This window comes from Triturus cristatus, chromosome 4_1, assembly GCF_964204655.1.
Source record: "Triturus cristatus chromosome 4_1, aTriCri1.1, whole genome shotgun sequence".
Classification (NCBI taxonomy): domain Eukaryota; kingdom Metazoa; phylum Chordata; class Amphibia; order Caudata; family Salamandridae; genus Triturus; species Triturus cristatus.
This window is the reverse complement of record NC_140585.1, coordinates 71,954,898-71,977,844: the sequence shown is the minus strand read 5'-3', so window position 1 is coordinate 71,977,844 and position 22,947 is coordinate 71,954,898. Positions and strand designations below refer to the sequence as shown.

General features: G+C 48.2%; 1 protein-coding gene across 1 annotated transcript in view; it reads right to left on the bottom strand.

Annotated features, from left to right (window-relative positions):
* The window catches only part of ANKRD13D (ankyrin repeat domain 13D), a 214,138-nt gene that overhangs the window by 159,012 nt on the left and 32,179 nt on the right, over positions 1–22,947 (bottom strand). Inside the window, exons 3-4 of the mRNA XM_085651622.1 lie at positions 1,267–1,391; positions 1,029–1,074 (exon numbers count right to left, since the gene is read on the bottom strand). Of these exons, the coding sequence (XP_085507748.1) occupies positions 1,029–1,074; positions 1,267–1,391 (171 nt within the window). The remainder of the gene's footprint in view (positions 1–1,028; positions 1,075–1,266; positions 1,392–22,947) is intronic.

Here is a 22,947-nt window from a genome sequence, read left to right as displayed (position 1 = left end):
GGCAGTGTGAAAGATGTGGGCAAAACACCTCACATTCACACCAGATTTATACAGTTCCTTATAACTACTCTAAGAGAGTTTCAGAACATTTTGAGTTCGATTGTAGCTAGTTGCTAGGCTGAAATCTAGGGGTGCAGATGGGTGTGCGAGTGACTGCATTAGTGTTACATGTGCGAGCAGCCATGAGGATGTTAGTAATGGCTGGGTAAATAAGCTAATTTGCGATCCACGAAATCGGAGTTTACCATTTTTCGACAATCTATTTGCTTTTGCGCAAATTGAATGTGTATTTTTGGTTGGCACAAAAAATGTCTGCACCATTTCCATGTCAGTTTCGCTTAAAGTGTACACCGCTCGGACCTGCGTGAACGCACTCGGGAAGTACCACTGTACAGAATGACCACTTGTTTTTCCATGAACTTCCTCTAGAGAGAACTAAATCTAAATATGAAACACTCCGCAGCGGAAAGCAGCTCCTGGGTCAATAGACTGTTTTTGCCGAACTGAATCAAAGTTTGACTAGGTCATATTTTTAGTACCTCCTTTCTGACCCATTTAACTGAACACTTCTATTCTTTCGGCACTCTGTCACCTTTGACATATCTTTTACTTTCTTGTATTATTTCAGTTAGTTGATTTATTTTGCTTTATGGTAGGCTTTAACCTACAAATGATTCCGTATTCTTCGTGGGTGATCGCTCTGAAACAAAGCTCTGAATGAATTCAGCAAAAGACCCCATCATTCTGCTGTTGACTGGAGTTGAACAAAAGCTGCCCCATTCATCCTTGAGCCTTCGCGTCAATCTCTAGTGACCGAGACATCAGACCTCAGGAGGATGTTCAGTACCCAGGATAGTAGAGGAGATTATGTTAGAGGTGGCCACTATAAAACTAAAGGGGCCGCCATCTAAGCTCCACACATTGTTCTGAAAAGTTCTTCGACACCCCCACAGATTCGCACTAGGAACTAGAAGCTAAATTACATCCAGGAATATAGTGCAGTGAGAGGCACACAGTTTCCGACCTACCCCAGCTGGTGAATTCCCATTTCATCTCCACATAGAAATCCGGGGCCTGGAAAATCAAATAAAATTGAATTAGGTCTCAATGGTAAGAAGCATTTGCCTGAAAACATTTTGCAAACTGCTAATATAAAACAAAATGTAAGCATTAAATACAAAGCAGCAGGAATGCATCACTCGGGGAACCTTGAGGCCTCTGCAAGCAGGGACAGGGGGGGCTGCAGGGTGGATCTCGAGTCTGTACCTTGCGCAGAGTGCTGAGGAGGTCTGGGATTCCGGCCAGTCGCTCTGTGGCCCTCTGATAGTCCCGGTACTGTAACACCAGCTGCACCATCTCTGGGTCCCCTGTACTGACCGCCTCCTGCAGAACTGTAAGAAAGACAGATCAGCTGAGAAAATGAGTTAGCATGAGAGGGGGGGGGAAAAGAGGGGGGGAAAAAGAGGGGGGGAAAAAGAGGGGGGGAAGAGGGGGGGAAAAAAGAGGGGGGGAAAAAAAGGGGGGGGAAGAGGGGAGGGAAAAAGAGAAAAGAGCGCGGGAAAAAGAGCGCGGGAAAAAGAGCGCGGGAAAAAGAGCGCGGGAAAAAGAGCGGGGAAGAGGAAGAGACGAAGCGATAGAGGAAATGGACACAAAAAGGGGAGGGAAACATGGAGAATAAGACGTGAATACACGAGGAAGGGTACAAATAGAGCGATGAAAGACGGCAGGAATAAATAAAAACAGAAAATACAAAATAAGAAAAGAACGAACAAACTACAAACAAGGGATGATGAAAAAAAGTAAGAGCAATAACAAGAAGGGAAAAGCTCAGTTGGGGGACAGAGGAGTGCTTTCACACTTCCTGTAACATTCTACTTGGGGTATGCTTGCATAGAAACACCGGTTTCCCCGTACTTGTTCTTGGCATCTGTTCAGGGGGTGAGAGCAGAGCTAGACATGCCTTGCAGGCTGGCCAGAAGAGTCTTACAACAATCTGCCAGCACTGCTCCACACAAAGTGTGACATACAGAGGTCTTTAACACTTTTTGAAGCATATTCCCAGCGTAGTGCTCGCAGACACACCGCTCTCCAATACTTCTGGTAAACACTGGCCCAGTCCACTTCTCATGGTGATGACCTTCGCGGTTCTAGCACCAGCTACAGTCCTTCCACACTTCCTAAAAGCATCTGAACTGCTTTTAAACCTAAAAGGGTCTTCAAGGGATATGGAGACTGCAGTGCTCGCAGAGGCGCTCGGCCCGTTACACCACCAATTTATTTTATTTATTTGACTTGTAAAGCGCACTATCACCTAACAGGCATCCTGGCGCTGACAATCACGAGTGCACAATTTGTAGGTAGACTCCGATGAGCGGACAACAAACTAGATATTGGGGAATAGGCAGGTTTTTAATCTCTTCCTTAAAGGGAAAAGGTCCCTGACTTGTCTCAGTTCCAGCGGAAGCTCATTCCATATTCTGGCAGCTGATACACCAAAGGCTCTGCCGCCTGATTTAACTTTCTAGACTCTCGGTATTTTAACCAGCCTAGCTGAAGAGGAACGCAAGCATCTCCCTGGAGTGTACCATTAAAACAGAGATTTAAACTGGATTCTTTGTCTAATTGGGAGCCAATGCAGCTCCACCATAGCCAGTGATGATGAAGAATCTCTAGGCCAACCTAATGCTAGCTTGGCTGCTGTTGACTGAATCCGCTGCAGTCTGTCTAAAAGATATTCCGGGGACCCAAGTAACAGCACATTACAATAATCTAATCTGCTTAGTATAGTACTTTGTTCTACTAGCGCTCGCGCCTGGGAAGGCATTAAGGGAAAGATCTTTCGCAGAGTTCGAATGATGGCGAAGCGACTTCTCACCATTTGGTTAACCTGAGCCTCCAACGTTAATTTGTTATTAAACATAACGCCCAGGTTCCGAACCTTCTCCACCAGCCGCAGTGCGGTAGGTGAATCTAAAGGCCAGAAGTTTACAGGCAACAGAGAAGGAACCTTCCCGACTGAGTAATAAAGGACCTCGGTCTTTCCAGCATTAAATTGCAAAGAGTTTCCCCTCAACCAGTGAGCCATGGCCCGCAGGCAGCCATGGAACACTTCCAGAGAAGTCGACTGATCTCCCTCTAAGGAGAGAATCAGTCGCATAATTTACTATATTAATATTATTAGCCCTAATAACAGCAATCAGGGGTAACGTAAATATTAAATAGAATAGGGCTAATTGCGGAACCCTGGGGTACGCCATGCGTGATGTTGGTATAGGCAGATTGGTAAGGGGGGAGGGCCGGGCCACAGCTTGACTCTTGTCTGAAAGAAAGGATTGAAACCAACTCAAAGCAAGGCCAGTTACCCCATCCTCCCTCAGCAGGATGACATGGTTGACCGTATCGAATGCGGCAGACAGGTCAAGCAGAATAAGAACTGCTGCCTGCCCTCTGTCTGCCCGCATCCGAAGCTCATCCATCACGGTCACCAAAGCCGTCTCAGTGCCATGCGCAGGCCGGAAGCCAAATTGTACATCCTCTATGATTTTTTTCATTTCTAGGTGTTTTGGAAGGTAGCTTCCAACCACTCTTTCTACAATTATGGCCGGAAAAGGCAAGAGGGAGATAGGCCTACAGTTGATGGGACTGACAGGGTCCAGAGTGGACTTCTTTAACAGAGGAGTCACCAGTGCCTGTTTCCACTGGGACGGGACCACACCACTAAGGAGAGACTGATTACAGATCAGCCGGAGTACAGGAAACAGCTCTGCTTCAAACTCCTTCCAGATTTTCTGTGGCAGGGGGTCCAAAGGTGAGTCCGAAGAAATCCCTAGGGCCACCTTACCAAAGTCTTCTGCTGAAAGTATCGCAAACTCAGTTAGATTATTAAAAGACTAACTCTCCGCGCCTCTAGGTATGACTTCATTACCACCCAAAGAGCAGCCACTGAGACCGTTGATTTCTGTGCTTTCTAACTCAGGATGCCGAAGATCCCCACCAAGGTCAGCAATAATGGTTTTAATTTTGTCATGAAAGAATCTTGCCAGACTATCACATAAATCTTGGGAGTGGGGTGTCTGATTCTTTGTGCAGTCGGGACTAATTAAATTATTCAATATTTTAAAATGCATCTAGATCTATTATGAGCATTCAGGATAGTACTGGAAAAATAGTCTGCTTTGGCCATATTTATTTATTTCTTATAACACACAATCGGACTTTTCCAAATAAGTTTATCCTTATCATATCCCCTTCTCCACTTTCTCTCCGCCTGTTTACAATCAAGTTTCAGTTTTTTTAGTTTATCATTAAACCAGGGGGCGAAGGTCTGCCCCCTCTCTGATGATCTTTGAGTGGGGCAGTTGAGTCTAGTACAGAGGTGATCTGTGATCAGAGGGATACATAATTCTCCTCCACTTGCTTATCTGGCGAAAAACAGTCTTTCAGGTAAAACACAGGGGCTGGTCCTCTTTCTTAAGAGGGCCTTCCAGTCCCTGCTAACATAATTGCTCACGGTACTAGCTACCTGAATATTGTAGCAGGGACTATGCACTAAGAATTTAATCAAAAAATGGTCAGACCAGTCCATCGGCAAAATGTCCACGATATTGAGGACTTGATCCCCTGAGAAGATTAAATCAAGTGTATGTCCACCCTTATGTGTTGCCTTGGCCACCCGCTGGTAAATGCCAAGGCCTTCGCAAGACTGGAGGACATTATTATAGCCAAAATCAAGGGTGCCATTCAACCACAGATTAAAATCCCCCAAAATCACTAATCTAGCGTGAGTGGCAGCCATATTGGTAATGGTGGTCTTCAGAGACTGCTGCTGCTGCTGCACACTCAGCGCCCCCGGGGGACTATAACAGACAACCCCAGTTAAAATATGTCCATGAGCGTCCTTAATAGCAAAACCGAGTAATTCAAATCCTTCAATTACATCAATATCTATTGTAGCAACATTTCAGGAAGCTTTGTAGATCACACCGACTCCTCCCCCTTCCCACTCCGTCTCGGTTTGTGGAAAATGTTATACCCAGGTGGACAAGCCCAACCTGGATCTACCTCACACTCTAAGTGGGTCCAAGTTTCTGTCATGAATAATACTAATTCTTGGAGTTCCAGCAGCAACTGAATTTCCACGCAATGCTTGGGTAATGATCTTACATTAAGCAGCCCGCAGGTAAGAATGCCCCGTTTTAGAAAGGCTGAAGTAGGGAAAGCAGTCTCCTCAAATGTAAATTCACCCCTACCCCTTCCAGCCTCACCAATGGTACACAATTCCATACTGGTGTTTCTTAAAATCGTCTGTCTCCACCGGATCCCAACCTTCCTCCGACCGAGGCAGCATGGCTGGCACTGAGCGCGTCCTTTGCACGGACGGGCGCAGACGGGCTTGCCTTTGGCGCGTCCGCGCCAGCGTATCCTTTATGCAAATGTGGGCCCAAAAGCTGGACCGCTAACCTTAAAAAATGGCGGTTCTGCTCAGAGATGGACAACCGCAGGATCAGGCAAAAGCAAGTAAAATGCTGCTAAAACCTCCCAGCAGCAGCAATCAGTTAGGATGTTAATGAAAGGTCAAAGTTTCTTTTAAAAAAAATAAATAAATAAAAAAAAAAAAAAAAAAAAAAAAAAAAAATCGCAAATATTTAAAACCCCCGTACTATCCAGGTGAATTTGCAAATTCATGATACCCCTCAGACAGTGCCAAAAAATACAAAACAAATGTTAGCAGCTCAAATCAACTACACACACAGCCTCGAAAATGTCTCTCAAACGCTGCGCGTTCGCGCCAGCGTTTTCTTTATGCAAATGTGGGCCCGAAAGCTGGACCGCTAACCTTAAAAAATGGCGGTTCCGCTCAGAGACGGACAACAGCCTATAGGAATCCCACATAGGACTAGGCCTGGGAAAAATGAAAAATGACGCTCGTGTTTTGCTTGTTACATAAAATGACTCAATTTTACCACTTAATCTAAAGTGCCATTCGTCGTAATGCACAGGAACAACAGAACAAGTGCAGGTATTGTTCGCAATGCTTTGCTTTCTTGTTCTATTTATAGGGGGGGATCCGGAAACTTTAAAGCGGTGGCATCCTGAGAGTCTGCGCCAGCATCAATTCACGCATTCAAGAGCTATGTGCGCCGACGTCAGTTGCTTTCTTAGGCTGTCTACACCCTCAAACGCAGAGCCTATCAGCAGATTGGCATGACCAGTGTACAGACTACTCAAACTGTGACCTTCTTAGATGGGGAAAAAACAGTACAGGTCACAGAACAGGGAGGTGGGAGGAGCAGTGAGGAATATGCGGTTAGGTACAGCATTCACCAGAAAGATCATTACCAAAGGTAAGTAACTTGTTCTTCTGAGGAATACTTCTTATTGCAGATACCTCACCTAGTGAGCAGATACCTCACCTAGTGAACAGATACCATAGCTATAGCTCACCAGGTGGTGGGTCTGTAAACTGTCTCAGATCAAAGAGTCCTGCAGGACCAAGTAGGCAAAATGTCCCTCTCTACAGACCTGTAATATAGAAACAATCAGAGATGGTCCGTTTTTGCACAGACTTGCCCTTCTTTGCCCCAGAGAACTCCACAAAGAGCGAATTGTCCTCCACCCAATGTTCTTTGAAGCAATTGATATAAAAAAGTAGTGCTCTCTTCGGGTCAAACGATGGAGCCCCTCTTCCTCCATAGAGGAATGATTGCTAGAAGGGTGACAGCCTACCTGACACGATCCTCAACACCACATCATCTAGGAAGAATGCTGTGTTATGTGGGTTAACAGAAAGAGCCTGCAACTCTCTGACACCCTTAGATATTAGGAGATGATTCACGTGCTATGGTGTGCATACTCCTGCTATCTAATGTTGGGCTCGGACATGGGAACGTTTTTAATTTTTTTTTTAAAGAAGTCTTTTTGAGTCACGAGATATTGTGACTCCACCTATTGCGGGTGATGCATATGGTCATCGGCTCCATTGCGAGATTGTTTTTTCCGCATGAAGGGCAAGGATGCAGATGGAGCATAGCGATACAGAAAGATGGCCATGCAAAGCAAAAGTTACAGACAAAAGTTGAAAGAACGCTTGCAACATCTGAAGGCGTCCAGGGAGGAGGGTGGGTGCATGTGAATCTACAGCACTACATGCCACAAACAGATGCTTACAGGGTGAGTAACATTTTCCGGTCGTGCCATGTGTAGCTGGAGATATATATACATGCTGTGCATAGACTGTAAAGCAGTCCTCCCAAAAAACATATCTGGCCTGAAGATTCTGCATAAGATCAGTGTGTATGTGAAGGACAGCCTGACCAACGTCGTTAGCTTGTTGACGAGCTAAAACATCCACAAAGTAATGTTTCATAAATGGGGGGGGAAGGGGTAGGACCATGTAGCTGCGTTCTAAATGTCAAATACAAGAATATTACCCAAGAAAGTCAGAGAAACTCCTTTTATGCAGATTAAGTGGGGTCTGGGAGGAACAGACAAAGGCCTTTTTTGGCACCTCCATGACAAGTCTGTACGCATCTGACCAGCCAGCGTGCTATACTGGTCTTAGAGACCGCACGCTCTTTGTGTGGTTTAGAGAAAGAGACAAAATGTTGCTGTGCGTTACGGAAGGGCTTTGTCCTGTCAATGTAACAATTAAGCACTCTTTTGACATTCAATGTGTTAAGAGCTCATTCTGCTACTGATTCTGGATCTGGGAACACCAGTATATCGATGGTTTGATTGAGGTGGAGGCTAGAGACCACCTTAGGTAGGAATTTGGGGGTTGTCCTGAGGACTACCAAATCATGGTGTACTTGGACGCATATGTAAACTAGAATGTGGGACTATGGCAATGCAAGAGGCCATCATACCCAGGAGAAACATGACATTTCTGACTTATCTGACGATCTGGCTGTAAAAGAGGCAGCATTTGGAATGCTTGTACCCTTGATAGGCGGATATATTCTTTCCCCACTAGAGAGTCAAGCATGGCCCGAGGAAGGGGTGTACTAGCAAGGGTGTGAGATGGGATATGTTTGCATTGATAGTGAAGTCTAGGCTGTGCAAGAGTTACATGGTGGCTTGGGTGAGCACTAGCATTAGTGCTGCGTGGGGCTCTTGTTCAGCAAGTTGTCCAAGTAAGGGAAGACGCGGACACCGCTCCATCTGAAGTAAGCGGCTACCACTGCAAGACGCCCTGTAAACACCCTGGGAGCTGTGGTTACCTCAAAGGGAAGCACTTTGAACTGATAATGCTGACCACTTACCACAATGGGTATGTGGACATAGGCATCATTCAAGTCGAAAGTGGTCATGAAGTCGCCTTTCTGTAGTAGTGGAATGAAATCCTGGAGTGTCACCATGTGGAAGTGCTCTGACAGGATGTACTTGCTGAGGGGCCTGAGGGTCCAGTTGGGTCTCAGGAACCTGTCCTTTTTTGGGCATCAGGAAGTATAAGGAGTACACTCCTTTGAAGCGGTGTTGGGGCAGAATGGGTTCTATAGCCCCTTTGCTGAGTAGTGCATGCATCTAGTCTTGGAGTAGACGCCGATGTTCCTGGGAGAGCCTGCAGTGGGGTATGTTTGGTGCGAGTTCTAGGCAGTACCCCTCCGCAATATCTAGAAACCACTGCTCTGATTTGATCTCTGCTCAGCGGGGCAGAAACCACTGCAATCTTCCTCCAAAAGGTGTTAGATGATCCGGGAAGGGTAAGAGTCACTGCTTAGCCGGTGCGGCCCTTTCGGGGGCTGCTGCACCTTTTCCCCTACCCTATCCGCTGTTGCCCTTGTATCCTCCTACAGAGTAACACTGAGAGGGTGTTTGGTGCTGCTGGGAAAGATGTGGATGCTTCGGTGGTGGTAGTTTTGCCCCCCTCCTCCCAACACACAATATTGTGTGCTGTGAAAGGATGGTGTCTGCAGGGCGCCCACAGCCTTGGCCATCACGGTGTCCTTCTTAATTTTCTCCAACAGCTCCTCAACTTGTGTTCTAAAAAAGTGCTCACCATTAAAAGACAAGTTGAAGAGATGTTGTCCACGTAGCGAGGCATGCCTGCGAAGAAGGATGCTGGTGTTGGAAATTATTGTGCCTTCAACCACCAACACCTTACCTCGTTTGTTTATATTGATCAGTGATAAGCTGGATCAAGTCTCCCATCTCATCCCAGTGGGCCTGGTCGTTTCGAGATAGCAAGCCCACTGAATTGGCAATGTGCCAATGTCTGGCAAATTGGGCAGCGAACTTAAGCCCGCCGATTGATCTTTTTGCTCTCTTGGTCAGGGGGAGCACCATCTCCTATGTCCTGGGAATTAGCACGTTTTAGTCCTGTATGTACAATCAATGAGTAGGGTTGCTGTTGGCCCCCGATGTAAGGTAGGTTAGAGGGGGGTGCTTTATAATTTTGGTCCATCCTCGGCATGATAACTCACAGCTTTAATGGTTCCTTGAAAATGTTATGAGCGGGGTAAGCAGGAGTTTAAGCACAGGCAGATATTGCATTGACCTATGTGTGGAGGAGAGGGTCTCCATAAGAAAGTCATCCTCCTCAAGCTGCTTATGCATCTCCGCCTTGTGAACGGTGGCTGCATGGTGGAGAACCTAATGGCATGAGGATATGTCGTCTAGAGGTGAAGGCTTGGCCGTATAGAGATCTGGATCGGTGTCAACTGAGGGCTCCACGTCATAGTCATCCTATGGGTCGCCATGGGGATGGGAGTCATATGGCAGGTCATAGGGGTCGTAGGGAGACCTTGATCCCTCTCAGAAGGAAAGAAACCCAGAGGTGAATGTAGCAAAGGGTCCACAGGCAGTAATGGAGAGGTGGCTTAGTGGGGAGTGGTACAGGAGGAGGGGCAAGTGGACAGGCAAAAGAGGAAGTGGAGAGGTACCCTTATGTCACCGAATTTTCTTTCGGAGGAACAGAGTCCTTGGGTTTGTCTGGAGGCTTTGCTAAGATACGAACAGTGCAGGCTGGGTGTGGATAAGCTGCTGCCTCGCATCGAGCTCCTCATGGAGGTGCTGGAGGATCAACTGGTCGAAATCCTTGATGCTGCAGAGGAGGCAGGGGTGGATGCTGGTCTTTTCGGAGCAGAACATTTTCGATACGCTTGCAGTGGCAAGCTGGGTTTCAGATCAGAGTTCTTCAGCTTTGAGGCCGGTGCCAAAGCATCTGTTGAGTTGGACGGGCAAGGCTTGGAGGAGGACTTTGGTGCCAAAGCTTGGGGGGGCATCAGGTCTGAATCCTCTACTTGGTGCCAACCTTTCAGCACTGGTGAATCAGAGGCCTCGAGCATGGCCTGGGAGTTTGAAGCTCTTACCTCCCCAGATTGTGAGTAATGTCAAAGAGCAGTCTGTGGGAGGGTAGTACTCACAGTAACAGTTTTCTCAGTCGGTGCGCTGGCAGGGGCTCGTCCTCCTCCACATCAGAACCAAAACTCTCAGCTGACAGCTCCTCAATCTCGGCTGGTATCCCTCGATGTCTTGGTCCCCGAACAGGTCGGTGGTGTCATTCTGTGGACGGTGCACCATCAAAACAATGGCGATACGACGGGCCCTGTAGTTTTGGAGGATCTTTTTGTTGTAACAAGTGTGTAGGAGTCCTCCTAGTGGTCGAGGGACAAGCAGAGGTTACAGACTTGGTGGATGTCTGTCATTGTACATTCCAAGTGACACTTGGTGCAAAAATAAAATGGGGTCCTTTCCATCACTGTGACATTCTCGTGCATGGAGAGGGTGAAGGAAGCCCGAAGGAGCTAGGCCCCAAACAGGGCATCAAAACTGCCGAACTGAAGAACAGAGTCCAAATGGGAGCACGACTGGCAAAAATAGACTATGAAGCGCAATTATAATTTCTTCCGATGAGAAATAGATCTGAGCAGGCCTGGCGAGAACATCATGCGGTGTTGAACCAGAGCTAGAAGGGACATGTTTGAACCTGACAGCAGAGAAAAAACAAACAATCTAACAATGGTGCCAATGCCCATGCACATTACCAGGAATATATGAAGTCATTATGCCGCCTGACTCAAAACAATTTCTTTGAAAAAATGAAACTTGCACACATCCGAACCCAACACTAGATTTGAATGGCAGGAGTATCCATTGCATAGCATGTGTATCTACAGCTACACATGGCACAAACAGACCGTTTCAAAGTCAAAAGTCTTAAGGGCCAACTGTGTAGCTGTTCAGAAAGGGAGTACATCAAAAAAATGAACAATAAATTCAAGTCCTAATGTGGCACCACAACAGGTGTTGGTGGAAGTAAATGTTGCAAACCTTTCAGAAATCTTATCATAACAAAAGAAGGTTGATCTGCAAACTGCAAAAAAGTCAAAAGGCCTTTGACTGTGCCTAAAGCAAGCCTATGCTGGGCAAAGGACAAAAACAAACAGCAAACCTCAGATAACTTGGCTTGCAGTGGGGTCAATTTGGCGGATGCCACACCAAGCCACACATTTGTCCTCAAGACTAGCATACACTAATTTCAAAGAAGGATGCCTTGCCGCCAAGATGACATCAAAGAATTTAGGAGAGAGGACAAATGAGAATGGCACTCACTGCTGCGAGAGGGATATCAAATTCATTTAACTGTTGTTGTTCAATCTTCAAGCATTGCGATGCAACTTGCGCAGGTTTGGGTGCCGCACCCAGCCCTGATGCTGTAACAGAAGATCCTCCTGAAGCTGCATCTTGTTTGGCAGACAGATGCTCATGTCCAGGAGTTCCAGGTACTAAACTCTTCTAGCACCGGTCGTTCCCGATCTTTTTTAGACCTGGGGGCAGGAGAGGCAGCAACGGGAAGGCATAAAGAAGTCCCAAGCTTCAGGCAGAATGAGTCTCAGAGACCCTTCTTGGGAACTACAATGCACAAAAGTGCAGACGTTTTGCGTTCTCCGCGGTGGAGAAAAATACCGAGCCAGGATTCTCCTAATCCATGAAAGACACCCTGTGCCAACTCTGGATGTAACTGCCATAGGTGGTCTGCTAAGCGTTGGCAGCAGAGTTCATCCACACTGGCATTTAGAGATCTCCCCAGGTGGTTCAACACCAGAGAAATTTCCTGGTGGTCCAGCCACTTCCAGAGGCATAGATCCTCTAAGCACAGAACCCAAGACCCCAGCATGCCCTGCTTGTTCTAGGACGACATGGCGGTGATATTGTCTGTGAGCACATGTACCTACCTTTCTCTGATTGAAGGCAGGAAGGCCTTCACCGGCAAGGGAAATGTTCTCAACTCCAACAAATTAATGTTTGTAGGAAGATGGCTCTTTATATAATATATCAAAATGAGATCTATCATGCAAAGAGTCCAAGGATTATCTTATAAGTGGACAGGGGTAGTGTGGTTGAGCAGCCTTAGGCTTATCACAGAGGAGTGCACGATATTTGAAAACACACACACTAGTCAATAAATGAGACACACAGCTCAATAAGGAGATCGCCACCAATTTATAAAAATAACACACATCTTTATAAATGTTTAGGCACCAAAAGCAATTTGTTCAGGCAAGTACGTTTTTAAATAGGAATTCTTTTCAGTTCAATGGTCGCCCCTTGGTGCAATTTTTGGAAGCTACAATGTAATCCTATGGGAGGAAAAGTCATTGAGGCATTCAGGTATAGTACAGCGACTTACGGGACCAATGTCCAGGAGTTAACATGAGTGGTGGGCACGGTCCAAGGCAGCACCAGCAGAACACCACCAGCTGCACAAGGGCGGCCTGGTGCAGAGGTGTAAAACAGCATTGAGTGCCCAATGTTACTTTAAGGGGGATCGGTCTTTGCGTATAGAGGCTGCAGACTCAGACTAGGAGGCCAGACGGCTGAACCAACAAGGGGCCCAGGCCTCACGATGTTCAGAGATGTAGGGGCACCATTGGTCCTCTTCGACAGCCGAGTAACGGAGGTGTCTTTAGGCGCCAGGTTTTTCTTACCGGGAGCAGCCGCAGGATAGGGGGCCTGAGTGAAGAGATTGCAGGCAACAACGGAAAGTTCACTGGCTGAGTGGGTGGGTGGAGGGGGGGTGGGGAGGGGGCACAAACCACGGTGGATTCAGTCTCTAGAGAGCTGGGAGACCATGATGATACCATTGGCCCACTTCAACTTGGGCTTGGAGAGAATGGTGCAGTGGGATCTTCAGGCATCGGGTTTTTGCGTCACAAAATCCTCACAGGAGTCTTTGGATGCCTGCTGGGAACCAGGTCTGCTACTTCTTGGGAGGTCTTGCTTCCTGGCTGAAGTGCTGGCAGGTCTCCCCAGCTTTGGGAACTCAGCAGCTGCATGACAAGTCGACTTTCGGCGCAATTGTCAAAGTCAGCCGGCATGGTTGGCACCAGGACACTTGTTGGGTCTTTAATTCTTGCAGGTTGCGACTCTTGACGTCCTTCTTAGTCTTCTAATACAGCAAGATCTGATTTCCTGGTGCTAGGGGCTCCCGTAAATACTAAATTTAGGGGTTTTAGTAGAGTGTAGGGTGGTAGCCAATAGGCTACTGACCCTTGGGGTCACGATGCCCCTATATGACGACTTCCTGTGGAAACTGGGCATAACCCAGAATTTATCAGTGTTCCAAAACAAAGAAGTAAACTTCTGGAAAGTCGTACTCACATCAGGTTAGGCCACCTTAGGGTTGGTACTAGCCTGGGGGTTGACACGCCTACCTGACTAGCTAATTTCCGACCCTCTGGTGACAAAGCGCTGGTGATGGGAAGTGGGGGGGAGGGGTGTCAGCCTCCTCTCCCGTGAGGGGAGCCAGATTCACATTTCAAAGGCAGGAGCTGCTTTGAAGCTCACTGGCCTAGTATTGCTAATCAGTAGGTCATCCTGAAGGAGGGGGTGTTAACTCCCCCTTCCTGTGCAGGCTTTGTTTCTGACCTCCTGAGTGCAAAAACCATGTTATGTTAAATCAACTTGATATAGCGCACAAATCACCCTAGGGCATCTCTGCGCTGCTTGCGGATCAAAGACAAAACTCCATGCGGGTGTTAAAATAGATAGGCTTCAAGTTGTTTCCTGAATATACAGTAACTTGGGCAAGAATGTACGTGAAGAGGGAGCTTGTTCCAGTATCCGGGGGCGCTGGGTGTTCGATGGATGCGAGGGATCCGCATCAATGCTTTCGAGCTAGATCTTAGATTATGACAGGGGGCATATGCTTTTATTCTTTTCTGAAGATAAAGTGGGCCTTTGCCCTTTAAGGCATTATATGTGAGGCAACAGACTTTAAAATATGAGTGTTTCCTCACAGGCAGCTAGTGTAGTTCTTTCAGCAGAGGCGCTGAAGAAGTGCCCGAAGGGCAGTTGAGCACAAGCCTTGCAACAGTATTTTGAAAAACCTGAAGTTTAGAGATCAGTGTTTCACTGACATTGGCCAACAGGGCGTTGCCATAGTCCAGTCTGCTTATTACGAAGGCCTGAACCAACGTTCTCCGGGCGGCAGTAGGGAAGTAAAGGAAGATTCTGCGCAGTGGGCCAGAATATGATCTCTCACTGCGTGATTGGGTACGGGAGAGGCGCTGCGGCCACTAATCATCAGCCCAGATGGCAGGGGCTTTGCCAAACAGCATGATCTCGGTCTTATCTGCATTCAGTTGGAGATAATTCTTTTTCATCCAGTCTGAGATGGCTAGCATGCCTGAGGAAAACCGTTCTTTTTCTGCCGCCAGGTTCTGGCCTGGTGTAAACATCAGCTGGTTATCGTCAGCGTAAGAAATTATATCAAAGCCAAAGCGCTCCGCGATCTCAGCCAAAGGAGTCATATAGATATTAAACAAGATGGGACTCAGACATGAACCCTGCGGCACTCCCTTATCTAGGGTTATTTTGCATGAGGAATAAGGACCCAGGATGACAGTTTGATTTCTATCTTTCAGGAAGTGTTGGAGCCATCTTAATGCCAAACTCTGAATGCCAATATCTTGTAGACTTTCCATCAGTCTCATATGGGAGATGGTGTAAAATGCTGAGGAGAGGTCCAATAATACAGGTATCATTGGGTTGCCTGCATCCACTCCCAGACGCAGAGAGTCAGTTACTGCCGTAAGCGCTGTCTCGATGCTATGGCCAGGGCGAAGCCAAATTGGGAAGGGTCAAGGATCTGCTTAATTTCTAGATAAGAGCTAAGTTGCTTATTGACAAGACTTTCAAGCTGTTTACCCAAAAGAGGTAGTAAAGATATAGGGCGATAATTGCCTAGCGATTTATGATCCAGAGAGGGTTTTTTTTTTTTTTTTTTTTTTTAGAATGGGACATACGCAGGCAGTCTTCCATTCTGACGGGATGGTACCTGTTTTGATTGAGCAATTAAAAATCTCTAAAATTCCTGGGGTGCAAAGAGTGGCCAACAAGGGCATTGTTTTAGGTGGACAAGTATCCAACGGAGAACCTGACTCTGCCGATACCAAGGAGCTATAGATTTCTTCCAGTAAGAAAGGCTCAAAACCCTCTAAAATGTGAGAGGCGATTGTTGGCTGCTTAGGTTTAGAAGTAGGGATTCCTGGGTCTTGATTAGGTACAATATGTAGTTTTGAATAAATGTTAGATATTTTATCCTGGAAAAAATTAGCCAACGAGTCGCAGAAATTCTGGGCATAATGAAGTTATTAACTATATTATAACAGGGCCCGGTCGATTTGACTGATGATAAAGCTATGCCTGGCTAATTTGATGTTGTGGTGGTAACAGGACAGCGTTTGTCTGTACAAGTCCTTACCCCTGGGACTTTTGCTCTTTCTCCAGCGCCGCTCTAAGTTCTTCCCTTTTGCTTTTTCAGTTTTTAACTCGTGTGTACCAGGGGGCCGAGGGTCTGTGATGGGTGGCACGGCAAGGTTTAAGAGGGACAGCTGAATCCAATGCCGCTGTCAGGGCAGAGTTAAAAGACTCCAGCAGCTTCGAGACCGTTTGATTATTTTTTGGCAGGGTCCGATAGAAAACTTCCTGAAAGGATATGGCAGTAAGTTTATAATCTTAAAGGCTGTAGCCTCTTGGTGGGATTAATGAGGCCCTTCACGTTGAGCGATAGGACCTTAATTATGTATGACGCCATGTCTGATGTGTGGGGATTTGTCTAGCCGTAGATCCTGGTCTCTGCTGCCCATGGTCCCACTCACCCCCCTTTTTCCCCGGTGTCCCCCCTGGATGTGACAGTTCCCCTCCCCGCAACCCCCTATACTGAGTACTAGCACCCCGTAAAACTAGAAACAAGTCAAACTTGAAACTTAATACTTTCAATTTGAGTCCGGAACCAGCAGACCGAGTACACTAGTCCGCAGAAGGTGGAATAACTGGGTGCAAGTTGTGGCCTATGTGTGCCCTCCCTGCTCCCAGATAATGCCACCTGCCGCCAGCCCAGCTCTGTACTGTACTCCAATGTCTGCTCAGAGAACTCATGTGGCGTCTACCTCTTGTCGTTCCCCAGACAGCGACTCCAGGACGGCCCGTCGCTCCATCACTATTGTGGCGGGGTCGGATTTCACACTGCTCTCCGGTGGGCGACGTCTCCGCATTCGCTGGAGTTTCCCTTGTGGGGCCTCAATTTCTCCTCTCTCCGAGTCCTCGCCCAAGGAATCCTCTATACCGAGGATGCGGCACGTCCCCTGGAGCGATTGAAGCTGGTGTAGTTTGCCCTTCCATCTCAATATCAGATGAAAGGGGTGGACCCATGAGAATGTAACTCCTAGATTCTGCAGGTGAGAGGTGGCGGGCCGGAATTTCCTCCTTTTCTGCAAGGTAATCATAGCTAGATCTTGATACACGGAGGGGGTGTACACCCGTGAACGTCAGAGGGTGCCTTTCTCGGGCTTTACATAGAATCTGCTCCTTTAATTGGAAGTCAAGGAGATAGGCCAGGATGTCTGGCGGAGGAGCTGTAGGGCATCGCGGGAGGCCTACTCTATGCCACGGTCTATTTTTATCTCAGTTTCTGGGGAAGCCTCCAAAATGTAGCTGAAGAGGTCTTTTAAGTAGAGTTTTATATCTTAGCCCTCTGCCTGGGGTGGTACACCTTAAATATAGATGTTATTTCGCCGTGACTGGTTCGCGAGGTCCTCGGCATGGGTTTGGAGATCTATCTGCTGTTCCTGGAGGCAAATCACCTCGTGCTGTAGCTGCTCCACTTCTTCGTCGTGAGTGTGTTCCTGATCCACCATAATTGCCAATTTCGTTGGACAGCTCCCTTCGGAGTGCATGCAAGTCTTCACGCAACATGAAAAACAGTGCCTTCAAGGAAGAGCGAGTAACTTGCTCCTCTGATTCCCCATGTCTAGACCTAGGTGGGTGTTGGCCGACACCCGATAATCCCCTCCTATCACAGGTGAGAGTTTAGTCAACATTTCTTTTAAGGATCAGTCCCTTCCCCTCCTAGCAGTTGACATGATTGGGGGGGAATGGGCTGCACTGTCTTTCAGGCCATGTCTTTATCGTGATGAGGGAACCTAATCTCCAGTCTTTCCGCCTAACAGTAGAGCATGGACGGCCCACCCGTGCCCTAGCCTTGGGTAGCTTGTAGATCGGGCATAACTCCTCCGCTTCTCTGGGTATCGTTGAGGGTGGATCTATGCACGGCGCGTGATCTTCGTGGGTACACTCCGTGCTAGTTCCCTGACAGTGTGCAACTACTCGGGCACTGAGTGCTCTCCCCATTATTCTCCTTATCGGTCCTCCCAGGGTGGCTGCTCAGATGCGTCCGGAGGGGCCCCCGCTCCTCTGTGGGACCTTGTTTGCTAGTTCAGGGCGTTCCGGCTGAGTGTGAGGCTCAGGACGGACTCTCAAAGCATGCTAAACTGCCAGGTGACGCTAATGGTTGGTGTGGCCCATCTTGTTTTAACTCCTCTGAGAACCTGCCTCCTGAGGGCTGCCATCCAGCGCAGTGGCTGATATCCAGCGCCTTCCCCAGGTGCTCACCCAAAGGCAGGGATCTGTTTCCGCGTGGCAGGGACCTCGCGCCGCCCCCCCCCCCCCCCCCCCCCCCCGGAGACTCAGTGTCTCTTACTCTGCCTCCTCTGGGCTGAGAAGCGGCTACTCCGTGATCAGTTCACGTGCACCTCGGCATTCATGCACAGCACATCGCAAGGCCGCAATCTCCCACGAACTGTGTCCCACTCTGCACAATGTCTGTCTCCTGGTGGATATCTGGACTCCCCCAGGGGCTCAACACCCCGTTGGTTGGCTGTGACGACAGGGCGCACATTCCCAGGGCCCTCTCCTGGCCAGGCACCTCCCTCCCGCCGGCTTGCAGGACCGCGATGTCCTTGTGGCTCGGGCTGGACCTGTGGCTCGGGGTCTTTCCTCCCCACTACTCTCAAAGGCCCTGCCTTTGCCACACTCCTCCGTCGCCCCATAAAGGTGGATGCGTCCCGGGGATGCCGCTCAGTGCTCACGCTGCTCTTCACCCCTCGCTCCCCACTCACCTCTTTCCTCCTTGTAGGCGCCCTGGCAGTCTCCAGCCATCTTTGCTGAGCAGGGCGGTAGTGCCCACGGGCAATAGCTTGACGGCTGTATCACACCAGGGCTCGAACAGGCAGTTCGGGATGCAGGCAGGGTGTCCTAGGCCCCGGCTGCCATTACGTGGATCCGGGCCTGCTTCTTTCGGCCGGCTTCTGACCGTGCTGGATGGTGAACCCCACTGGATCTGTGGCTCATGCTGGACCTGGTTCCCTGGATCTCTCCCCTCTGTAGAAGCGTAGGATCTGCTTCTTATGATTACCTCCACTTTTTTTGCTGATGTTGCACTGTTTTTCGACTTTAGTCTGGCTGGGGCCCTGCTATTCAGGACCCCAGCAGAGCTGCTTCCTCTCTAAATTGATTCCTAGTACCTTAGGTACACCACAGATCGGATTCTGGGGTGCCCTTATAAGTCCCTCGTATATGGTATACTATGTACCCAGGGCATAGGTACCCCAGAGGCCCACCAGGGGCTGCAGCATGTATTATGCCACCCCTGGGAAGCCCTCCAAAATGACACCACAGGCCTGCTACTGCAGCCTGAGTAAGGGGGTGCATGCACCTCTTACTGAGATATAGGTTCACTATATCTCACCCTATCACTGCACATATAAACCTATCAGTCACACCTATGGCAGGCCTTCTCAATCCTGAAGGCAGGGTGCTTGGTTTTGTGTGAGAGGGTGCCCATGCATGAGCAGAGCCCCACTGCAGCCTTCGGAATCTCTTCTCCTGGGTGGTGTGTGATGCACAAACAACAAAGCAGTTCAAGGGGGGAGGGTTCAAGGGACAGATTTATAGACCACTACGAATTGTATCCCCTATCAAACAGGTTATAAACCAAGAAATCTTAGGGTCTGATCACAAATCAGTAGTAAATGTGAAAGAAAATACCTCTAAAATTAAGAATGTATCTATAAACAACAATGGAGGTGTGCTCATGGGGTTATCTAAGGGCAGATCCCTTTAAGGACGTAATCCCTCACTCACTATAGGTGACATGCTTCATCATAGGGACTCTCCTCCCAAAGGAAACACCTAGTTCCTTTGAGGGCTACAACCCCCTCACTGTGAGGGAGGAGCTCAGGGATGTTGTAATGGAGTATATTGGATATCCTAAACCCACCTATGACGAGTCTGACGTGCGAGTGAGGACGCAACGCAAATAATAAGCTAGAATAGTGTAAGTGAATGTTAAAACTGACTACTAAGCAACAAACAACAATTTTAATCAAGATATGCCTAGTGTCAGGATTAAAATAGCAGTGCACCAACGGTATAGATTTAAACCGCTAGGGTGTGATGACAAATGGTCGACATGTTTCAGCCGTATCAGGCTTTCATCAGGACCTACGCAAATAATGCTGCTGCTCTCAAAAAACGTGAAAAAACAGCTAAATGATTATAACTTGAAAGGATATTAGAAACCAATCTCTGGTCTCTCAGTGGATAGATTTCTCCATACCCGCAATTGCTGGGTATGAGACCTCACCTACACCTGGCAACCGCTCAGGAAGGGAGCACCGCTGAAACATGTCGACCATTTGTCATCACACCCTAGCGGTTTAAATCTATACCGTTGGTGCACTGCTATTTTAATCCTGACACTAGGCATATCTTGATTAAAATTGTTGTTTGTTGCTTAGTAGTCAGTTTTAACATTCACTTACACTATTCTAGCTTATTATTTGCGCTGCGTCCTCATTCACACGTCAGACTCGTCATAGGTGGGTTTAGGATACCCAATATACTCCATTACAACATCCCTGAGCTCCTCCCTCACAGTGAGGGGGTTGTAGCCCTCAAAGGAACTATGTGTTTCCTTTGGGAGGAGAGTCCCTATGATGAAGCATGTCACCTATGGTGAGTGAGGGATTACGTCCTTAAAGGGATCTGCCCTTAGATAACCCCATGAGCACACCTCCATTGTTGTTTATAGATACATTCTTAATTTTAGAAGTATTTTCTTTCACATTTACTGTTGATTTGTGATCAGACCCTAGGATTTCTTGGTTTATAACATGGTCTGTGATGCAGCCTGACCATATACTCTTAAGTGCATTATAACCAAACGGCAAATGCTAACTTTGGGATGACTGCACGGAAACATGTCGTGTTTGGTGTCAAACAGCTTGGAATCATACCCCCACACCAGTAACTGGTGTGGGAGTAAGATCCCACCCTTCTAGAGAGAGAGAGACATGACCGCACCAGTATACTCTGTACCAACTTAACAGAGCCCTGGCATCACAAAATGGATGCTGCCAGCCACAGACTCGAGTCTGGCCTCCTGCCGCTGACCAAAACTCTGGCAGAAGAGGCCTGGACAATAGGTTTCCTGTCACAGGGAGGTGTTACCACCTCCCAGACAGGCCTTAGTGGATTAGGGCTGGGTGGGAGCACTCCAGGAGTGCTTTGAAGTCCGCACTGGGGGCACATTTGGTGTCCCTGTGCATAGTCCAGCTCAAACCAGTTGCAGGGGCTACCTGGAATAAGGAAATGGGTGTAGCCACCCCTCTTTCCTGACCCTCCCATAGGTGGGTCCCCAGAGTATGTCCAACCCCTTCCTTGGGTAAAAGAATGAACCCCTGGCTACAGGACTTTAGATTACACCTGGACGAAACTCTGATCCAGAAATCCCGGAACTTCGACGATCTACACGACTAGATGACTGAAGAATCTCCCTTGGAGTAAAGGAGTTACTCCCTTGCTTGGCAGGCACCAAAGACGCATCTGCCTGGTTTGCATCTCCGAGGCTCCCGCCGGATGCAGAAGAATTTGCAACACAGGAGGTGGGTTTCCAGACTTCCCAGAGGCTGACCCGAGTCTCCAGCAAAGCTGAGACCCGTAGCCCTCGTGGGTACTGTGGAACCGGAACCCCTGGACACCATGCACATTTGCAAGTGCATCAGCTTCTCGACGTCCTTTGAGGCTGTGCATTGGGTTACTTGTAGCCCAGACCCCGAGCACCTTTTACACCAAAGATTGCTGGCCTACACTCCACGAGTGTTCCGTGAGCCCGCCCTTTGTGTTTTCGCTCGAGGTACCTTTGCGATCCCTGGTCCGTTGACTGGTGGGTCCCTGTGAAGGCAACTCTTAATTCAATTGGGCTTCCCTGGTTGCTCCAGACGTGCCCTGACTCTCCATCGCTTGGGGAGTCCCCAGGACATTGCTGGTCCGCACAGAAGCATCTTTCCTTTTCCTACGTGGGTCGCTGTTGCCAAGGCTTGTTGTGTCCAATCCGGGCACCGACGCTGCAGCACTCGACATCCTTTGTGGGAGAGCTCGAATCCAGCTCCTGGTCGTCCTCGACGCCTCCTGGTCCTCAAGGCTGAAGAGTCAAGCTTCCCCTCCTCGCACCTGAAGCACCCGACATCGGTGGGCATTCGACTATCGTGCCCCTGGTCACTGGTAAGTGACCCAGACTCTGTCCCCTCTGCTTTCAGGTTCTTCACATCTTCGATCCAGGCTTGGATCTCTTTGGACGCTTCTCCTCTTCCCGGCAGCAGCACTTTTCAGCATCCTGCCATTGAAAACGATGAAGCGACACCATTTGACACCTATGCACCCGGCTTCCCTGGGTGAGGTAACACAAGTACTCTGGTGCTCCCATGGGTGTTGGCCCTAGAACCATCAAAGTCCAAAAGGGTTTGTTCCTAGTCCACCTCTAAGTGTCCTTAAACTTTAAAATTCTAACCGCGACTTTCCCCATAGAAGCTAACAGATCTCGCGGCTGTGTTCACACACTGCACACGTCCCGTGTCAGTACCTTGGGTGGTTCCTTGGGGTCCCAGCGATTCTACAGGCTCTAGGCCTTTTGTCTAGTCAAGTCGTGGTTCTTATACCACTTTCTTAATATATGGTTTGGTTCGCCCCTAGGGCCAATCGTATATTGTACTAATTTACTGTGATATTTGAAGTGTAACATATGTGCTTTGACCTCTAGCCTCATAAAGAGAATAGTAGGGTGTGTTAAGGAAATAAATACATATATTTTATATATATACCTGGTGTGGTCTCCTTTTATTTAACCATTCAAGAGATTATAGACTGGTAAAACACGCTGCTTTACACTCCTTCAAGACTGAAGGCTGGCCTCCATAGCTACCACTAGGATAGCTTTCAAATAAGGTGGTCTTTAACTTATCAATAAGGGGTTGTTTGGACTGGTGCAAGGTGCCCACTATAACTAGTGGAGAGCATATACCAGGCCAACTTCTCAAACCAGTCTCCACTCGCGATGGGTTTTCGTAGTTTCTCCATGACCCCGGCCGCTAGCACCCTCCTCCACCGCACCAGAAGGGCGGAGGTGTCCCGGGGATGCCGCTACAGCGCACATGCTTGAATCTCAGGATGTCACCTGCTAGCGCACAGGAATACTGCATTAAAAATGTCCAGGTCAAGTCTGATGCCTGGGGAATAGTCACAAGGTGAGGAATCTGCGGTTGAAAGATTCCATTAGAAATATTGTATAAAATGATGGGTTTGCATTTGCCGAAAGCGCGAGTCGTT